Below are 22,673 nucleotides of genomic sequence, written 5' to 3' on the forward strand. Positions count from 1 at the left end.
TTGGGGGCAGCCTGGCGGTCAGTGCGCGTCACAACTACCGGTGGAACGTTCAGTCCATTTGCATATTAGGGTTTTATTATATAGGATGCCATTAACATCAGTTGGGTTAAAAAGGACTTTCATTTGATATCTGTCTTAAAAGAAACTCAAATCTAAAATTAAAAAAAAGCATAAAACAAAATAATTAAAAGTAAATTTAGGAAGGTTACTAAAATGCAAGATGAATATACAAAACTGAATTGAATTTCTATATACTAACAATGAATAGTTAGAAATTAACACTTACTGGTAAAGAGCAGTTCTTAAAATAGTATTAAAATGGCATAATCTGACCCCCACATACAATGTGCAAACCTGTATACTAAAAACTATATATCATTGCTGACAGAAATTAAAGAAGACCTAAATAAGTGGTATGTATTCTATGTTAATGGATCAGAAGACAATACTATTAAGATGTCAGTTGTCCTATATGTTGGTAGTATCTTAAAATGTTAAGCATATAGCTATCATATGACCCAGCCATTTAACTCCTAGCCAAGAGAAATGAGAGTTTATGTCCACACAATAACTCACACATGAATATTCATAGCAGCTTTCTTTGTAATCACCCAAAACTGGAGGCAACCCAAATGTCCATCAAAAGATGAATTGCTGCCCTAACTGGTTTGGCTCAGTGGATAGAGCGTCGGCCTGCAGACTGAAAGGTCCCAGGTTCAATTCCGGTCAAGGGCATGTACCTTGGTTGCGGGCACATCCCCAGTAGGGGGTGTGCAGGAGGCAGCTGATTGATGTTTCTCTCTCATTGATGTTTCTAACTCTCTATTTCCTCTCCCTTCTTCTCTGTAAAAAAAGCAATAAAATATATTTTTTTTTAAAAAAAGATGAATTGCTAAACAAATTGTAGTACATATGTACAATAAAATGCTAGTCTGCAATAAAAAGAATGAGCTATTGATACATGCTGCCATATGAATCAATCTCAATATACTAGGAGATATACTGAGTTTTTTTAAAGAGCAGACAAAAGGGGGCACATACCGTGTGATTCTGCTTACATAAATTTTAGGAATTGTAAACTCATCTGTAGTGACCAAAAGCAAATTAGTGTTTTCCTAGAGATGTGAGTGCATGTTGGGAGGCATGGGAAGGATGGCTTACAAAGGGATAGGGAACACTTTGGGAGGGTGAATATGTTATGTTGCTTGTGATAATGATTTCACAGGTGTGTTATTTTAAAATTGATTTGAGAGAGAGAGAAACATCAATTTGTTGTTCCACTTATTTATGCATTCATTGGTTGTTTTTTGTATGTGTCCTGATTGGGGATCAAACTGGCAACTTTGGCACATCAGGATGATGCTCTAAGCAACTGAGTTAGGTCAGGGCCACAGGTGGATTCTTTATTCCAACTTACTTTATGTCAATTATACCTTACATAATTTACAATGTGCAAAGTGGTGTTATATTAGGGCGGTGGCAAGGAGAGATGACACTGAGTAATAAGTAAGAGTTAGGAAATTAGGAATAATCATTGCGTTGGGAGGCAGGAAAGAAACATTCTAGGTAGAGAAAACAGCATATACAAAGCTAGGAAGAACATTGTGTTTGAAGAACCATAATAAGACCAATTAGGGGCTAAAGTTTAATAAGCAAGTTATAGAGCAAGTTTGATTCTGTTCAGGTATATAAGGGACACATCATAGTGGATATAAGGTCATATTAAGTATATTGAACATTATTTAAAGACAGTAAGAACCCATTGAGGTTTAAACTTAAGAGTGACATTCTCCAATTTTACATTTTTAAAGAATTCCCTATGGCTCCAGTATGCCAAATGGGTTGGAAGGGAGAAAGGTTAGATGCAGGAGACAATAAGAAGACTGTTTATTGCATTATTCCAGGCTACATATGTTCATGGCTTAGACTACACTTGTGAAGTGGAAATGGAAAGAAGTGGATGTATTTAGGTATTATTTAGGAGGTAGCTTTAACAGGATTTGATATTTGATTATAAGAGGTAAGGGGGGGTGGGAAGGTGTCAAGGATAATTTCCATATTTTTAACTTTTGCAAGTTTCTAACTCAGTGCACTGTAGTGCTTGTCACTAAAAAAGCCAAGACTGAAGGAGACCCAAATCTTATGGGTAAGGTTATGATATTCAAGTGGAGATAAGTTAGTAATTAAGTATTCTAGTCTAGAGCTTAGAGAGGAGGTCAAATATTAATTTTAGTGTCATCAGCATATAAAAATGCTCCAATCAGAGTCCTGTAAGAAATATGTGGAACACTCAATTGGAATTTTGAAGAGACTATTTAGAGAAACATAGACAGGGTTAAGACTATCAACAGTAGGAAGTGGTTATCATCCTTAGACCTGAAAAGTTAAAGGGAAGAAATAATGTCAAGTCAAGAGTTAAGTGGAATTGTTGGAAAGGGGGCACCTCAGAGGAGCCATAGTTGAAAGTAATCCAGCCACTGGCAGAATAGCAAAACTGGGGGCAATGTGAGAAATCAATATATTACCTCTCTCTCATCCCACTTTTCCACATCCTAGTGGTACATCCCATTGGCCAACCCTACCTGAATTCAGAGGACAAGAGAACCCAGGTGAGGCAGTCCATGAAGGTCAGATTCCCAGAACAAATGATGAGATGGAGAAGGGGCAGTGAGCAGATTAGGGGAGAAAATGAAAACACAAACATGAATATAACGTAAACAATGGAAAGAAAGTCCAGACTCAAGCTGTGAGGAATTCTGTCATTTAGAAGTCAGATAAAGAAGGAAGAGGAGACTTCAAAGGAAACTGAGATGGAGTGATCATGATAGGAGGAAAAGAATGTAATGTCATGAAAACTTAAGAAACAATAGTCCAAGAAGAGAAAGTAATCAATTATATTTAATAATCCTGAGAGAGTTTGTTGGACATTTTTTAAATAAATTTTGGTTTCATTTTAGCTACTCAGCATCTTAAGCCCATTTTTATGTTTAGATATTTTTATATTTACTCTTTTTTAGTCTTGGCAAAAGACTAGCTTCTACTACAGAAGTCAAAAATTTCTGCCCAGCCAGGGTGGCTCAGCAGTTGAGTTTCAACCCATGAACCAAGATGTTACTGGTTTAATTCCAGAACATGGTCAGGGCACATGCCTGGGCTATGGGCTCCAACCCCAGTGGGAGGTAGCCTATAATTGATGTTTCTATGTATCTTTCCCTTCCCCTCTCTATAAAATCAATAACAACTTTTTTTTTATTCAGACTTTCACTTTCCAGTCCCTCCTTGAAACAAGGATGTAGGCCCAGGACCTAAATGCAACCAATCAGTTCTATATACCTAGGCCTTCATTTGGGGGAGTTGGTGATACATAGAAATGCTCCAATCAGAGTCCTGTAAGAAATATGTGGAACACTCAATTGGAATTTTGGAGATTCTGCTCTTTGGGCAATGGCAGTAACATCAGTAGCATTCAGTTCTCAGGGCTGGTGCACACTGCAGTGTCCAAATTCGGGCTGCCTCATCTACCTTTAATTCTATACATTTTTCAAACCTGCTTTTCCAGGTTTATCGGTGATTATATGAGCTACCTGTTGTCTTTTCAGTAAATTTCTGCTTAAATTATATAGGGCTTGTTTCTGGTGTGTGCAAGGAAGAATCTTGTGTACTATCAAAAGCTAGTAAGATGAAATTATAACCATTGTGTTTTAGTATATGGAGGTCATTCATAACTTCAGCAAATAACCATTTGGGCCGAAACCGGTTTGGCTCAGTGGATAGAGTGTTGGCCTGCGGACTGAAAGGTCCCAGGTTCGATTCCGGTCAAGGGCATGTACCTGGGTTGCGGGCATGTCCCCAGTGGGAGATGTGCAGGAGGCAGCTGATCGATGTTTCTCTCTCATTGATGTTTCTAACTCTCTATCTCTCTCCCTTCCTCTCTGTAAAAAATCAATAAAATATATTTTTTTAAAAAAATAACCATTTGGTTGATGAGTGAGGGCAGAAACAGGATTGGAGTGCTTCATAAGAGACCAAGGAGAGAATCCAGATATTCAGAAAATTCAGTGGAGAAATTTGGCTCTGACAGAGAAAGTAGGGCAATAACTAGAGAAGAAACTAAAATTCCAAGTTGAACATATTTTTATATGAGAGAACCTCAGCCCTATTTAAATGCTAGAAGTACGTAGTGGAAATCCAGAGGCTGAAGACATTATCAAAGGAAAGAAGAATCTGAGTATGAACTGGTAAGACAACAAACCTGTATATTCTAGCTCCATTTCTTTAGTTATTCTCCTTCTAGTTGGGGATGGTTTTTAGAAATCAGATTCAGAAACATGTGTCCCTTTATATATGGCTAGTATTAAAAAAACTCATTGAATTTTAAGATGAAAGAAATTGGAATGAATTACAATAATACTGAATACCTCTCATGGCCATGAAGTTGAATGCTGCCTGGTATTGCAATTAGTAAGCAATGATTTATCAGATCATAAATCAACTTTTTAGCTTTTTGTAAGAATTAAGTTAGAGAAATTTTACATGCATACTTAGGATAAAGGATGTTATTAAGTACTTAAGTGTTTTCTATTCATCAAAACAAAAACAAAGTAATTTTTCCTTGAGGAATTCTCCTTTTAATCCTGAAGTTTACTTTGGTATTGATGAATATGGAAATATTTTCTACTGATGTCTCTGCTCCCTATAGAATATTTGCTGTGAAAGTAGAATGAGAATGTCTGTTCAATGAAATTAGGTAGCAATGGCCAAACTGGTCATTAGGGAATATGATTTCTAAGATAATTACTTCTAAATCCTACTATGTTGATAGAAAAACTACTTCAGAGAGTAATAGAGTTTCTAAATATTAGCAAATTCCCTGGAATATTTTCAACAAAGGATAAGAACATCTTTCCATTGGTCTTTTTATTTTTTTTTAAATCATGGCATTGTGGTGTCTTTTGGCTTACCTTTAAAGACGGTTGAATTTTTCCACTGAGAAAAATATTTATTCAGGGATTTCTAGCATTATGCAACCGCCTGATTTTCCTAAACAATGTTCTTTGGTTTTTTCATTTTGTTTTATTTTGTTGGGTTTTTTTAATTTTTTTTTTTTTAATGTGGCCAAGGAGTTAAAGAATTCCTGGCATATTCACTCTGCAGTTTCAATGTTTTTTTTCAAGGTCACATGACTCACCGAAAGCCAGTGTTGGGGAGGTTCACAGTTGCCTGTGTGAATTTCCTTCTGTAGAAATGAGAGTTTTGAGACTACTCAACCGAGCACATCTGTAGTAAATGAATCTACATGCTGTTTTCATTGAGTTGGACTTCTGTACAAGCACAGTGCCTCAATCATTTATGAAAAAGGAAAACAACTTTTCTCTACAAAGATCATAAATCCATTTGTCATCAAAATGAAGGCTTACAAGTATTTTTTTTTTATTGCTACAACTAATAAGATTGGTTATTGGGAAGAAGGGAAAAAAACAAAATGAACAACTTGATTTAGGACAAATCAAGGCCTTTCAATCTTGACTTTGCAGTCTGTCAGGTGAATACAGGCTCAAGTGTTGTCTCAAACAAGATGCTGCCCCAAAAGAACATTGAACGTTTTGAGTTTTCCACTTGTGGGTAGTGTCCAGTATAAGAAGGAAACGCACACTTCATCAGCCCACTCATAATCCAAGCATAGAGTAGCAGGACCACCGTGGGAGTTTCTATTAGAAACACCAGCAGCCCTGCCACCCATCTGGGCCGTGCCTTCTCTGGTCCATGAGATAGGCACACTAAAGAAATTTCTGTTTCTACAAAGATACATTTATTTCTTCTCAGTATTTTGAAGAAAGAAACATACCTGCATTCAGCAAATCCTTTCAACTCTTGATGACTTAAGAGATTGATGGTCAGTTATGCTGTATAGTGATTACTACTTTCTCCTCTTCTACTGCTGCTCCTTTCCTTATTTTCCGCTCATTAGGAACTCTCCCAGAGCAGCCAAAGCTCAATGTATTGGGCTGCTTACTAGCAACAAAATGAAAGACTTGCTAAAGGATTAACTTTCCTACTTGAATCTTCAATGACTTGCAATAATCCTATCAAGTTCATACTCTTTGTAGAATGTTGTTCCTTCATAATCTGGTCTCTGTTTATATATATCCAGTCTTACATTCTACCTTTCTCCTCACCAGTGCTGTGGATTTCAGCATATAATTATTAAGTGCTTATTATGTATCAGGTGGTATTCTACTTATTAAATATGCATAAAGTTATGTAATACAAAAACTTCATGAAGTAGGAAAACCCATTATCTCCAGTTTACAGAAAAGGAAGCTTAGATTCAGAGATATAAATAACTTACCTAAGGTCACACAGACAACAAATAATAGAACCAGTATTCAGTATCAGGCCATCTAGATTCAGAGAGTGTGTTCTTAACCACTATGCTAGACTCCTTCAAGACTGTATGCTTAATTACTAAGACATCCCCCAAATTCTGTGTTTTTCCCTCTCTTTCATGTTTTTATTCAGACATGTTTTTCCCTCTGCTTGGAAAGCTCATCCATCTTGCCCTCTAACTTTGGGATGAACAACTTTTTGATCTTCCAGGACTAAATGGAACTTCTACTTTCAGATGCTCTCCCCTGACCCTGCACTCAGAGTTAAGCATGCATGCTCTGAACTTCTGCACACTCTGTACACTGCTTCTGTAAGAGCCTGGATAATATGGTTTCTATTCCTTATCTTCATGTCTTTCTTCCCCCAAGAGATTTTAAACTCCTGTAGAACTAAGATTGTGTTTTCTCTGTATCTCTAGCACATAGCACAGTGACATTTCCATAGAAGAAGCTCAATAAATATTTGAGGAATGAATATTCTTCGCATAAGTATGATTTTGGAGACCTGAGTTTAAAATTTTTAACATCTTAAACATCATCCATAAAATGAGTATAATACATAATTGGTATGGTTTTTAGAATCAAATGAAAATATTGTTTGTGAAATGCTTAGTACACTGCATGGACTTATTAAATCATCATCTTTTAATAATATTAAATATTAATGGTTAAGCTAATATTTACTAATTCAATAAATATTTATGTAGTGCTTAATCTGAGCCAGGAGTTAGGAAATGGAGCAATGAACAAAGAAGTGAATTCATGGGCAAAGAAGTGAATTCATGAAGTATTAGCCATTGCAATTAGACAAGAAGAAGAAATAAAAGGCATCTAAATTGGAAAAGAAGAAGTAAAATTGTCCTTATTCACAGATGACATGATATTGTACATAAAAAACCCTAAAGACTCCATCAAAAAACTATCAGACTTAATAAATGAATTTGCCAATGTAGCAGGATACAAAATTAACACCAAGAAATCTATGGCATTTCTATACACCAATAGTGAACTTACAGAAAGAGAGACTAAAAAAGCAATCCCATTTACCATCACACCAAAAAATATTAAGATACCTAGAAATGAAATTAACTAAGGAGGTAAAAGACCTCTACTCAGAAAACTACAGGATGTTGAAAAAAGAGATAGAGGAAGACATAAACAGATGGAAGAACATACCATGTTCATGGACTGGTAGAATCAACATCATTAAAATGTCCATACTACCCAAAGCAATCTATAAATTCAATGCACTCCCCATTAAAATACCAACAACTTATTTCACAGACCTAGAACGAACTCTCCAAAAATTCATCTGGAATAAAAAAAGACCCCAAATAGCCATAGCTATCCTGAGAAAGAAGAACAAAGTAGGTGGGATCTCAATACCAAATATCAAGCTGTATTACAAAGCCACTGTTCTCAAAACTGCCTGGTACTGGCACAAGAACAGACCTATAGATCAATGGAATAGAATAGAGAGCCCAGAAATCGACCCAAACCACCATGCCCAATTAATATTCAACAAAGGAGGAAAGAACATACAATGGAGTCAAGACAGTCTCTTCAATAAATAGTGTTGGGAAAATTGGACAGATACATGCAAAATAATGAAACTAGACCACCAACTTACACCATACACAAAAATAAACTCAAAATGAATAAAGGACTTAAATATAAGACGGGAAACCATAAAAATACTAGAGGAATCCAAAGGCAACAAAATCTCAGACATATGCCGAAGCAATTTCTTCACTGATACAGTTCCGAGGGCAATGATGGCAAACCTTTTGAGCTCAGTGTGTCAGCATTTTGAAAAACCCTAACTTAACTCTGGTGCCGTGTCACATATAGAAATTTTTTGATATTTGCAACCATAGTAAAACAAAGACTTATATTTTTGATATTTATTTTATATATTTAAATGTCATTTAACAAAGAAAAATCAACCAAAAAAATGAGTTCGCGTGTCACCTCTGACACGTGTGTCATAGGTTCACCATCACTGTCCTAGGGCATTGGAAACTAAAGAGAAAATAAACAAATGGGACTACATCAAAACAAAAAGCTTCTGCACAGCAAAAGAAACCATCAACAAAACAACAAGAAAGACCACTGCATGGCAGAACATATTTGCCAATGTTCTCATCAATAAGGGTTTAATCTCCAACATTTATAGGGAACTCATACAACTTAACAAAAGGAAGATAAACAATCCAATCAAAAAATGGGCAAAGGACGTAGACACTTTTCAAAAGAGGACATTCAGAAAGCCAAGAGACATATGAAAACATGCTCAAAGTCACTAATTATCCAAGAGATGCAAAGCAAAACAACAATGAGGTACCATCTCACACCTGTCAGAATGGCTATCATCAACAAATCAACAAACGACAAGTGCTGGGGAGGATGCGGAGAAAGGGGAACCCTAATGCACTGCTGATGGGAATGCAGACTGGTGCAGCCACTATGGAAGACAGTATGGAGTTTCCGCAAAAAGTTAAAAATAGAACTTCCATTTGACCCAGTGATCCCACTTCTAGGAATATATCCCAAGAAACCAGAAACACCAATCAGAAAGGATATATCCATCCCTATGTTCATCATAGCAGCACAATTTACCATAGCTAAGATTTGGAAACAGCCTAAGTGCCCATCAGCAGATGAATGGGTTAGAAAACTGCGGTACATATACACAATGCAATACTATGCTGCTATAAAAAAAAGAAGGAATTCTTACCATTTGCAACAGCATGGATGGAACTGGAGAGCATTATGCTAAGTGAAAGAAGCCAGTCAATGAAAGAAAAATACCACATGATCTCACTCATTTATGGATAATAAAGACCATTATAAACTGATGAACAAAAATAGATACAGAGGCAGAGCAGCATCAAACAGACTGTCAAACTACAGCAGGAAGGCCAGGGAGGTTTGGGGTGGGAGTAATAGATCAACCGAAGGACTTGTATGCATGCATGTAAGCATAACCAATGGACACAAGACACTGGGGGGTAGGGGAGGCCGGGGGAAGGTCAAGGGGGGAAAAAAGGAGACATATGTAATACTCTTGTAATACTTTAAGCAATAAAACGAAATTTTTTAAAAAAAGAAGTGAATTCATGCAATATACATGGAACAGCAAGAAATTGCTGACATTTGACTATTTTTGACAACCCCCCCAAAAAACATAAATTACAATTGAATATGGATCACCAAATAATTGGTTAGTAGTCTATAAATAAACAAATTAGTTAATTCTGAATTGTGGTAAGTGCTATGAATGAAATAAGTAGGGTTTTGATATGGATGAAACAGACTATGGAGGCCTCACTCAGGAGGTTATACTTCAGCTGAGGACTAAAGGTAAGACTAAGCCAAGTGTATAAAGAATAAAGGAAGAACATACCATTGGAAGGAACTAAGATGAAAAAACCTGCAGTCAGCAAGTTTGGCATAGTCACTGGATTATCAGAGGTTCAAATGAGATAGTATAGAGATAGATTTTTTTTTTGTTTGAAATAAAATATGGACATTTAGTTTTTCATAGTGATGTGAACCTAGACATGTCTAAGCTAAATATAGATCAATAGCCTCTTTCTGTCCCTGTTAGTCCTGTGATTATGAGTTGAGACACTGGTAAAGGAGATTTCATATGATATACTAATTTTGTCCAATATTATAGTGCCATTTGCACTCTGTGATGTAATACAATGTTAAAATGCCAGTATTCATTAAAGCTGAACAACAGTTCATTTTGTATACTCTTGGGAATGAACCTAAGTCAAGCAGATCTGTCTTCACAGCCTTAAGACTTGGATCAACCCTGCTCTGAGTTCCATCAGCTTTAATATGTTTAGAGATTCAAAATTAAAGTTACCTCCTAACTTTAGTACGCAGCTCATTCATAAATCTTATTTCTAGCATTCAGCCACGTTACTTATGATTAGCACTGTAGGAAAATGTATGAATGCTACATTATCTAAATATAATATAGCCTCCCATATAATCAACTAATAATTACCATTCCACATATTTTAAACAGCCAATTCTTTCCTAAGATGGATATATTTAGTAAATCAAATAAAATGAGAAATTCCTATTTAAACAGAAGTGTTTTTAATAGCTTGGAGTAAAGGAAGCGAGGTATTATTTTTACAACTCATTGGTTTGCTGCCTTAACAAAAAATGCAGTATATATTTTGCCCAATAATGTAAAAGAAAACATCAGGGCATCATAGTTATTTTTTGTATTATAGAAAGTAAAATAATTTTTTAATTACCATATTCTTACACAGTAAATACATCAACATGATGCTTGGCAGTAGGGAAAGGAATAAAACACTTATCCTAGGAATTTCAAGGGTAGTATTTTAAAGAAAAACATTACCTAATTTGAAATTCAATGTCATTTTAAATTTATCATTAAATAATCAATGATAAATTGATTTTTGATGTTAATTTGCTGAAAAATCAATCAAATTAACATGAAATGTTTATCATCTCACTCAACACAATTTTTAAGATAGTCTTCCTTTGCTAGTCCTCTCAAGTGTGGATTTCTATTGTTGCCTAAAATAAACCATTTTTTTCTTACTTATTTCTTAATATATTTGTTTCAGTCCTAATGAGATAAAGGCTGCTAAACCAAGGGGCCTGGAGAATAACAGACATTCTCTTTGCTATGTTTCACAATTATACACAAACCAGTCATCATTGTTCCAAAATCTGTCTGTAAATTTGTGCACATAGCCCTATTTTCCTTCCCAGATCTTTCCAGAATGAAGGCAGATTTATACTTAAAGTATTCCTTTCTTTCCCTACAGGGAAGTCAAAGTAAAAGGCAACTAACTATATATTCTTTCCTTCACTGATATCAGAGTAAATAAAACAATTCAACCACATTGCCATTACAGTTTCAGACATATGGAAGACACTCAATAAAAAGTAGCTCTTGTGGTTGATAGTGTTGTTGTCATCATTGATGTTGTTGTTGATGTCAGTACTGATCCAAATGTGTGTTTCCTTGGAATCTAAGCCTTAAAAAGCTATCAGTTTCAATCTTATCAAAAATGGACACTTTTCTTCAGAGTTCAAAACTAATTTAAGGATACACATTTACATCTTGCAGATAAATAAGTTCCAGAGAGTTAATGCACAACCCAGTAATTATAGTCAAAAATACTGTATTATAAACTTCAAACATGCTCAAAGATCAAATCATAAGTGTTCTAAAAACAAAAAGAAATAATGAATATGTAACATGATAAAGATATTAGCTAGAGTACTGTATCAATCATATTGTAAAATATAAATGTACCAAACCAACACATTATACATCTAAATTGACACAATACTATATGTCAATTATCTTCTATATATAAAAAAGGTTCATATCTGAGGATAATGAAAATCTCTGGCCATGAGACATCATATATTCTTATCATTCTATTAACTTTTTTAAGACTTAGGAAAATTGTTGATTGGTTTCAGTATCTCTGAAAAAATTAATAATTGTGATTTTATATACTTTTTTAAATTTCCTCAGAATGACATACCCTTTGCTGATGGGTTTTAGTCAAATCATTTTAAGACATTGGAAAGAATGCCTAGGGATTAACATCTGTTTCTCTTGAAAGCAAAATTACTCATCCATCTGTGTATCCATAATAAAAAATGTTTGTTCTCTACTTGTAGGAAACATTGTTTGGAAATTTGTACAGAACACTCTGCTACTGTCCTCAAATTTCTCTCTAAGAAACCAACATGAACAGTAAAAAACTTGGAGCATATTCATTGTGTTGTATTAAATGTCTGATAGCACTGAAACTACAATAAAGTTTCTAGTATACAGTTAGTCCTAAAGTCCTTATTCTCAGCTAAAAATATCTATTGGCCTCAGGAATATTCAACAGTATCTGAATGTCCATTGTCTCTGTATCGCATGAAAGTAAAATTAAAGTGAGGTGAAATAGGACTATTTTAGAATTCTGGACGTTGAAGTATCCTAAAATCATCTAGCATAATCTGTCATGTGATGCTTGTCCTCTGTCCATGGCATCAATTACTTCTACAGTACATCCAGGGATAGGATACTCAAGACCTTATAAGATAGCCCACAGATCTACTGTTAGGTATGGCAATGCTTATGAGCAAATAACGCGTATTGTACTTACTGATGGCTCCAAAACACAAGAATAATGATGCTGGCAATTCACATGTGCTAAAGGGAAGTCATAAAGTGCTTCCTGTAAGAGAAAAAGTGAGTACAGTACAAACACTAGGATATACTGAGAAAGACCACATTCATGTAACTTTTATTACAGCACATTGTTATAATTTTATTATTAGTTATTGTTAGTCTCTTACTGTGCCTCATTTATACATTAAACTTCATTATAGGCATGTATGTATAGGAAAAAGCATAGTATACATATAGAAGGTTCAGTACTATCCATGTTTCAGGCATCCACTCAGGGTTTTGGAATGTCCCCTTTGGATAAGGCAGGACTATTATACTAACATCTATGGATTCATCAAGAGGCAAGAAAACCACTCAAAAGCTTTTTCTTTGTTTTTTCCTTGACTATTGATGCCGCTCTAATGTCCTCAACACTTTAAGCAACAGATTCTACCAAAAGGCTAGCAGTCTTAAGCAAGTTTATTTTTGCTGCACAATCTAAATCAAGAAGCAACTTTCCTTGTAAGGCTAACAAATAAACCATCCAAAAACTTATTTTAGTTGCAACTTTATTTTCATTTTTTGTGTGGAGAAATTCTGTTGTGTAAGATACTTCATTTTAAATTTCCTAACTTTTCTGTCACATTCCTGTGAGGTAGAAATATTGTGCCAAATGTTTGGCCTAATAATGTGGATATATATTATATTTTGTTGTTGTTGTTAATCCTCACTAGAGGTTTTTTTCCCCATTGATTTTTGATTTTTGATTGATTTTTTTTTATTGTTTAAAGTATTACATATATCTCCTTCCCCGCACCCCTCCCACTGGCCCCTCCCCGGCCACTCCTCCCCCCCAGGACCAGTCCCCAGTGCCCTCGTGTCTGAGTCCATTGGTTATGCTACTATGCAGGCATACAAGTCCCCATTGATTTTTAGAGACAGTGGAAGGGAGGGTGAGGGGTGAGATAAAAAAAGAGACAGAGAGAAAGAGAAACATCAGTGTGAGAGAAACACATTGAGTGGTTGCCTCCCACACTCACCCCAACCGGGGATCAAACTGGGAACCTGGGCATGTGCCCTGACTGGGAATCAAACCAGAGACCTTTGCTGCTCGGGGTGATGCTCAACCACCTGAGCCAGGGCAGATTATTCTTGTTAAGGAGATATTAACCAGTTATTAGATTTGTCATGTACACCAGAGTATAATACAAAAAGTTAGAATACAACAGACGTACTTCACTTAGGCTACTTAAGTCAGAAGATACTGGTGGAATTTGTACTGCCTCCATGTTTTCATTTCAAAAACCCAAGACCATTACATTAATTAGAGACCCTTTGGTGGGCCAAAACATTTTTTAAACATTTCACTTATTTGGGAAAGAAGCCCAGGATGACTCCCAGACATGGGTAGTGTGTTAACAGCAGCATTTCACAAGACCAACCCCTCCTACATTTATGAAGCCTCTGGGCGGGTTTTTTAGGAACTGCCCCAGTTTTCATTTCTTATCTGTGCTATTTAGGGCGTCAGAGGCAGCCCAGGAAGAACAGGACTGGCTGGGTCTCCAGGTCCTCGCGGAGCAAAGGGTTCACCAGGCCTGCCGGGAAGCCCAGGAATCCTAGGCCCAAAGGTACTTTAATGTCTTGTTCTGATGGATGAATAATATTGACCATCCTTCCTGGCCCTGAGTTCATTGGCTACATTCTAGGATGATAAGATTAATAGCTTTTAATAAAATTTGGCTAATAATAAAAACATGTTAGGAAGAAAGGAACGTGTGTGGCCTTGACATGTCCACCTCCCATGATAGCTACAGTGCATACAATTTGCCGAAACAACTCATTCATCCAGGACTGGAAATGCTTTTAAAAATGTTCTTTGACTCATTTTGGTTGTTTTGTTTGTTTGTTTCTTTTCCCTTTCTGTCATCCACCTTCTTCTCTAAAACATCAAAATCTTATTTACTTTCAGATACATACTTTCTCAGGTATACTTTCTGTTTCTCTAAGTCTGGACCTAACCAACCAATTAATGAATATAGACTATAGATTATTTATTAGAGTCAGAGTGACTGTCAGTAAGTCTTTATTAACATTCACTGCATAGAGTATTGTCACATGTCAGTAGGTTTTCCAAACAACTTCTCTTAGAAATATCTCAATGTAGAATTGACCAGACAGCCAAGACTGGGAATTGAATCCAGTTTATTTCATAAAAGTCTAGGGTTAAGACACTGGCACCCTCATCATTATTACCTCTTAATTCCATATTCACAATTCCACTTCTAAAGACTTTTTGGATATTCTGACCTATACCAGTAAACTGAAAATGATGAGCCAGATACGTATTGTTTACAACTTGACCCTTGTGTTAATGATTTGCCTTTTCCACTATAACTCAATGTAGCTGAGCAAATGCTAAAATAGGAAAATAAGAAAGACCCCCTATCTCTTATGTGTGTTTCTGCAGTAAATTGAACCCATATTTGTCAAGTCCCTGCCCTATACCTTTGACTCAAGAAAGTGAATGATAATTTGTTAATCTTAAAAAATCTTTGGTCAAAGTCTACCAAGCATCATGTTTTCATTAACCTGTCTCTAATCTCCACCTGATTCTTACATTTATTTTTAGAAATGGTATGAAAGCTATCACCACTCTCATTTCAAAAACAAAATAAAAATACATTTTAAAAAGAGCTGACTTAAAATAATTGTGATTAAATATGTCTTTTTTTTAATATGTCTTTAAAGTGAACTTTGAGGGAGCAGAGAGGATTGAGATCAAAGAAACCTTAGGAAACAGATAGTGGGCATTTCTTAATGATGGAATTTAAACAGTTATTGTGGCAAAAACCAGTGTTCACACTTCAGGAGACTTCTCCATTTCTGGTATTGGATAGCTGAAATCTATGTATGGTAAAGAAACCACAGAAAAATAATAGCAATTAAAACAAAATACAAGTTTGATCACATACACACACACACACACCACGCCCTCAGCATTCTCTCTATAGCCCCACTATCTTCCTTGTTTTGTAGGAATCCCCTTGCCTCCTCTTTCCACACTTAAGACTAGTCTCTAGAATTCTCCTTTACCACTGCTACACTTCTTATATATAGTAATCAAATATTACTTATGTGGAAAATATTGGTGGGGAGGATGTTCGTGCAGAATTTTATTTCCCCAGTGCCTTGTTCTATGCCTATGGATAGGCCTATATTTGAGTTTCATTTAAAATCTAATATTGGTTAGGTTTTAAAGTCAAGATCACTTTTCTGTTCCTGTCCGTAGGGTGAACAAGGGCTACCTGGTCAACCTGGAATTCAAGGTAAAAGGGGTCACCGAGGAGCCCAAGGTGACCAAGGACCATGTGGAGAGCCTGGCCTGAAAGGGCAGCCTGTATGTGCCACCTCAGAAACTTACTATGCACTTGTTCTACAGGCTAGAACATCATTGCACAATGATCATTATCATATCTATTTATATTGCAGGGAGAACATGGTGTTCAAGGTTTGACAGGTTTCCAAGGATTCCCAGGCCCCAAAGTATGCTTGCATAACTTTCTGCTAGTCTTCTAGCTATCTAGAAAAAAAAAAGGTGTTGAAATACTAATATTTAGTCTCTGATTTGAGCTTTTATTTTTTTAATCTGCCAAATTTCAGTTAGTACAGTTATACATTTGAGTTATAAATATGTTCATTATAAGGCATATGCAACTGTATATTTTCCCAGCAGTTTTATTGAATAACTTGCTTTTGTCCCTTCTTCATTTTTCCATTAACATTTTACTCTACTTGCTTTATCATGTACCTATCTATCTGTCCATCCCTCTCTCCCTCTCTCAATCCATTTTTTATTAATTTTAAAGTAAAGTGCAGACCTACCTGAGTACAATTCCTCCAAAATACTTCAGCATAGACATCATTAACTATCACATTCCATTTTTTTAAAGGCAATTCTGAGTATATTGATATGAGATGATTTCATGTGTAAAATGTTTCTACAGAGCTAAAGAATGACTTTTTGTTTTTTATTGTATTTCTAGGGTCCTGAGGGAGATGTTGGTGTTGTTGGAATATCAGGTCCTAAAGGTCCTATTGGACAAAGAGTGAGTACAAAGTCATTCTGCCCAGAAATTGTGATTCTTTGCTGATCATAGGAATTGAGATTAAGAACTCTAAAATTAATATACTCCAAATTAATGACTTAATAAAATGATTTTTAATATAGAAACTCACTAGAGCACATGCAGAGGTTCTCAGCCTTTTTCAGTTCATATATTAGTTTGAGCAAAAGACCCCTCAGACCACCCACACTTTCCAGTTCTCACTTTAAAAAAATAATTATAAGAATTAATGTGAATACTGGATAATGTATTTATTAACTCACACTAGGAACAAAAACATAAAGCAGTGTTATGTTATACGCATTAATACAACCAGAGACCACCTCCATGCACCACCTGCAGGGGCTTGCCTATGACCAGAGCACCTCAGACCGCACTTTGAAAAATATTTCCCAACAGCTATGTTTTCCCAGCTCAAGGGTAGGCATCCCAAGAGAGTGATGAAGAATTACTTAAAGAGTTGCAAAGATCAGGGTCTGAAAAACTCCAATTAGCTGTTTAGTGCCTGGAATTGCAAACCGTAGAGAATATAAACAGGATGGATAAGTCACTAGTAGCTACTGGTTATTGATTTAGTTGTTTTTATTTTTTTTTACTTTTTTTGGTTTTATGTTTTGTTTTTATTAACCATTGTCTTCGAATTGAGGAGATGATGTATAAAAATGAAAAGAAATAGACTATGGTTTGACATTAGTAGAATACCTGTATGACTTACAGCAGCTGCTAGGGCAAGGGTGGATAGAGTGAGCAGAGAGAGGAAGAAGGAAAGTGATTCGGATGCAAGAGAAAGGAATCTTGAGGGAGAACTTTACAATTGAAAACCACTGTCTTGTGCAGAATATTAAATGAAAAGTCAAGTTTTTGAAATTCTGCACCTCTTCCCTAACTCTCACAGTAATTCTTTTCAGTAATACAAAGAGCCATGTTGTCATGGGAAATGTTTATTTAAAGACCCCTTCTCAACATTTCTTCAGGTGCAACTTTATTAGTTATTTTTATGATTTCTGAAGAACCATGAAAACTTGGTGCTTTTATATAAAGTGCAATTCTTGATTATCCACAAGTGGGTTATATATGATAGGTTTCTCTATGACAAATATTGCTCTAAGTTCTTACATGTATTAAGTTCCCCACTAATTAAAACCCACTCATTCTAATTTTATTACGTTCTCAATAATTAACTTCTTTCTTGGTATTATCAAAGAGAAGTTGGCTGCTTGCCTAGCATCTGCCCTAAGCAGAGTCTTACCAAGTACTAGCTATCTGTAGGCCAGGATCTGAGCCTATATTGCTTTGCAGCTCCAGAAACTTTATCAGCTCATCAATATTAAAGTTTTGGTAACTAGCTCACAGATGCTAATTTGTAAGTGTGGATATTCATTTGGTAAGTCACTACAGAGTTAAGTGAAAAATCTTGATAAGTTAATATTTAGCCAAAGACTATTATGTACCAGGTACTGATGTACAGTTGTGTCCCTTATATCATTTAATCCTCATAAAAATGTTTTGAGAGATGCCATTATCCCCATTTTGCAGGTGGAAAACTAAGTCTCTGAAACTAAGTCTGTGGCTCAAGAGCCAGAATTTGAATCCACAACTGATTGAGCAAATGATATGTTAGAAGGTTTCTTAATAATTGCATAAGTAAAATGGATATTAAGTGGCCTTGTGCATAGTTCTTGATCAGTAATCAATAAATACTTGATAATTAAGTAAATTTAATTAAAGTAGGAAACCTGGATTAATTATTCACCATTTCAAATACATATTTAGTAGTTAACTGGTACCAACCAAAGCACCTCATCTTTTGGACACATTTAGATAAACAGACAATTTTTGGCTCTTTTGGACTACTTTCTATAGAGTCCATGTATATCTCTCCATTCTTTTTTTATTTTTTTCAGAGAGGAAGGGAGAGGGAAAGAGAGATAGAAACATCAATGATGAGAGAGAATCACTGATCAGCTGCCTCCTGCAGGCACATCACCCAGGCATGTGCCCCGACTGGGAATCCCACCGCAACCCTCTTGTTCATAGGTCGACGCTCAACCATTGAGCCATGCCGGCTGGACTATCTCTCCATTCTTTTAACAAATCATTATTTCAGAGAGTCAGATCACAGTCACATTTATTAGAAAGCTTTCTTTACTTTTTTTTTCCAGTGGTAAGCCAATCCGAAGGATATATTTGATTAGGTTAAGAAATCATCTCTCTTGATTTGATTGTGGATTTTTGAGCTGGGTATCATCTTTACAAATGATTACTTAAAGTCAATCTTTTTGGAGGGGGGTGTTTTTTGTTAATTCTCACTCAAGGATATTTTTCCAATGATTTTTAGAGAGAGTGGAAGGGAGGGGCAGAGACAGAGACATCAATTGGTTGCTTCCTGCACATGCCCCAACCAAGGCGGGGGATGAAGCCTGCGAACAAGTTACCAATACATAAAAATTATAATGCTGATTTATCAGTTTGTTAGGAATTATACCAATGTAACTCTCCTGATAGGAAAGTATTATAATACTAGAGGCCAGGTGCACAAATTTGTGCATCATTGGGTTTCCTCATCTTGGCCTGCAGGATCAGGCCGAAACTGGCTCTCCAATATCCCCCAAGGGGTCCCAGATTGCGAAAGGGTGCAGGCCAGGCCTTGGGACCCCACCAGTGCATGATAGGGGCCTGGGAGGGATGCAGGAGGTTGGCCAGCCAGGTAGGGGCCGTGGGAGGGCTCTAGGGTGTGTCCGGCCTGTCTCAGTCCTGATTGGCCGGACCCCAGCAGCAAGCTAATCTATCAGTTGGAGCGCCTGCCCCCTGGTGGTCAGTGCACATCATAGGAACTGGTCAACCGTCTGCCCCCTGGTGGTCGGTCAGTGCATCTCATAGTGACTGGTTGTTCCACCATTCGGTCGATTTGCATATTAGGTTTTTATTATGTAGGATGTAGAATTGTGTCACACACACAAATCAAAATTATTGTGCTTTCTGTTAATACTATAAGATTTTATAATAAAAACTAAAGTTATGCAGACATGGACTATTTTACCATTGCACAAGAAATTTTCTAGAATTTTTCTGAATTATATTGGCAATGAGACTATTTTCTTTTACTCCTACAGGGAAACACTGGCCCCCTTGGCAAAGAAGGTATAACAGGCCCAACAGGTAGAACTGTAAGTTTATCACAACACAGGTCATTTTTTCATCTTTTTTCCCTCTAATCTTATTTCTAAAGTGTTCCACAAAAGATCACCCTGGGTATTTAAGAAGCAAAGGGCAAAATAGATGTACATTTTGATCTGAAAGGTGATTTCTTAGAAATCATTTGTATAATGAAGAAGGTGCATATAGTGAGGTATCCATTAAAGTGAGAATTGAGAAAGGAAAATAGAACTAGTGTTGAGGAGGAGGGTTTGAGCATCATAAGCATAGTGGTGATCACTAGAGCAATAAAAAGAATCAGTTCTTATGAAAAGAGCATAGCAAAAGAAGAGCTGACAGCTAAGAAAAAAAGGGCCCACTATAAAAGAAAGAAATCATTGATAAGAATAAGAAAATCAGAAAAGTATAAAGTTAAGCTAGATGAGTTTCAAGGAGGTAGTGATTTTAGAGAATAAGTTGCATTAGAAGATAGAGTACAGATATCAGTGAAGAAGGAAGTAGATAAAAATATTTAATAACTAGAGGCCCAATGCACAAAATTCATGCAAGGGCCTTGGTCCTGGCCCCCGCCTACCACCACTGCAGCCGGGGGCCTCTGCCACTTCTGCCGCAGCCCCTACCCACTATTGCTTTGTCCAGAAAGAAGGACGTCCAGAAGGATGTCCAGTCTAATTAGCATATTATGCTTTTACTAGAGGCCTGGTGCACGAAATTCATGCACGGGGAGGAGGTGTCCCTCAGCCCAGCCTGCACCCACTCCAATCTGGGACCCACAGGGATTGGGCCTAAACCAGCAGTCGGACATCCCTCTCACAATGTGGGACCACTGGCTCCTAACTGCTCACCTGCCTGACTGCCCCTAACTGCTTCTGCCTGCCAGCCTCATCGCCCCCTAACCGCTCCCCTACCAGCCTGATTGACTACTAACTGCCCTCCCCTGCAGGCCTGTTCACCCCCAACCGCCCTCCCCTGCAGGCCTGGTTATTCCTAACAGACCTCCCCTACAGGCCTTATCTCACCCCCAACTGCCCTCCCCTGCCAGTCTAATGGCCCCCAACTGCCCTCCCCTGCTGGCCTGTTCACCCCCAACTGCCCTCCCCTGTTGGCCTGTTCACCCCCAACTGCCCTCCCCTGTTGGCCTGATTGCCCACAACTGCCCTCCCCTGCTGGCCTGTTTGCCTCCAACTGCCCTTCTGCCAGCCTGATCGCCCACAACTGCCCTCCCCTGCCAGCCAGCTTGTGGTGGCCATCTTGTGATGACGTCACGCATGACTCCACCTAGGCTTTTATTATATAGGATTATTATAGACTAGAGGCCCATTGCATGGATTCGTGCAATAGGCCTTCTTTCCCCTGGCTGCCAGCACCAGTTTTCCTCTGGCACCTGGGACCCAAACCTTCACTCTGGCCACCGCCTTTCATCTTCGCTCTGGACACAGTCTTCCCTGCAGCTGGAGACTTCAGTCTTTGCTCCTTGCTCCAGCGAGAGTCTTCAGTCTCTGGCCAGAGCTGCTCCTATAGCTCCTTCCACTCCCCACCTTCCTCCTCATAGCTTGATCGCTGCTTCGCCTGCAGACCTCACCAACGGGCTCCTGGGTTCCAGGGGGCCACCTTGCCTGCAGCCCAGCTTTCCGATCACAATCACGGCCGCAGGGTCCCGCTGCCCAGGGCCACACACAGAGGTCCCAGCTCGGGGCAGGGCTTAGACAGCACATGGGGCCAGATGGTGGCTCGCGCTGGCCCGCCCTGCCTGCAGTATGCAAATTAGCCGCCATCTTTGTTGGCGGTTAATATGTATATCGTGCTGATTAGCCAATGGGAGGCATAGCGAAGGTACGGTCAATTAGGTCAATTACCATGTTTGTCTATTATTAGATAGGACTAGGGGCCCAGTGCACAAATTTGTGCACCTTGAAAGGAACTGTGGGCTGCAAAGCTGCAGTAGGCACAGGGGCAGGTCTCAGCCCATCCTCAGTGCCCCTGTCCAGCCCCTCCCACCATGGCCCCCGTTCCCCTGTCTGCCATCAGCCCCTCTCCAGCTGCCACTGCTCCCATGTGCTGACGGTGCTGACCCCGCTTGCACCCGCTGACAGTGTGGCGCAATTGGGGCCGGCGCCAGCAGCGGGTGCAAGCGGGACCGGTGCCATCAGTGGGTGCAAGTAGTAGCTGCTGCTCTGATCGCCCCTCAGGCTCAGGGGAGGTGGAGAAGCTCTCAGGGGCAATCAGAGCCAGCAGCCACCACTCACACCCGCTGATGGTGCCAAGTGATCGTGACCGGTGTCAGGCACCAGCAGCGGGTGTGAGCAGCAGCTCTGGTGTTGGAAGTGGGTGTGAGTGGGGCCAGCGCCAGCAACAGGTGCAAGCACCAGGCAGGACCACAGTGCGCAGGAGCAAAAAAGTTTTAGTAACCACCAGAGGCTCGCCCCAATGACAGCGACTGGTGCCTCACCTTGGTCTGGCACCCCTGCTCACCTGCTCCACCATCCCGCTGGGGCCAACGCCTGCCATGTTCCACACACGCCCCCTGGTGGTCAATGCACATCATAGCGACCAATTGTTCGGTTGTTCCGGTTGTTCTGCCATTCGGTCTATTTGCATATTAGCCTTTTATTATATAGGATAGTTTTTTTTCAAATTCTTACAGGAAAATTGGGAGTGAATATTATTTTTTCCACTTAAGACATAAGGAAATAGTTGAGGTTTCTTAGTTATTCAGGGTGATGAAGCTAGGGAATTACATAGCTGATGTTTCTTATTTCAAGATCGGTGCTCTTTCCACCCATTCAAGCTGTTTGGAGAGGAAACTGATAGTTAATATATGCCAGTGCC

General features: G+C 38.2%; 1 protein-coding gene across 1 annotated transcript in view; it reads left to right on the top strand.

Annotated features, from left to right (window-relative positions):
* The window catches only part of COL24A1 (collagen type XXIV alpha 1 chain), a 320,488-nt gene that overhangs the window by 265,263 nt on the left and 32,552 nt on the right, over window positions 1–22,673 (top strand). The window contains exons 50-54 of the mRNA XM_081088262.1: window positions 14,085–14,192; window positions 15,854–15,961; window positions 16,054–16,107; window positions 16,608–16,670; window positions 19,802–19,855. Of these exons, the coding sequence (XP_080944388.1) occupies window positions 14,085–14,192; window positions 15,854–15,961; window positions 16,054–16,107; window positions 16,608–16,670; window positions 19,802–19,855 (387 nt within the window). The remainder of the gene's footprint in view (window positions 1–14,084; window positions 14,193–15,853; window positions 15,962–16,053; window positions 16,108–16,607; window positions 16,671–19,801; window positions 19,856–22,673) is intronic.

Source organism: Myotis nattereri (genome assembly GCF_964212035.1).
Source record: "Myotis nattereri genome assembly, chromosome: 3".
Lineage (NCBI taxonomy): Eukaryota > Metazoa > Chordata > Mammalia > Chiroptera > Vespertilionidae > Myotis > Myotis nattereri.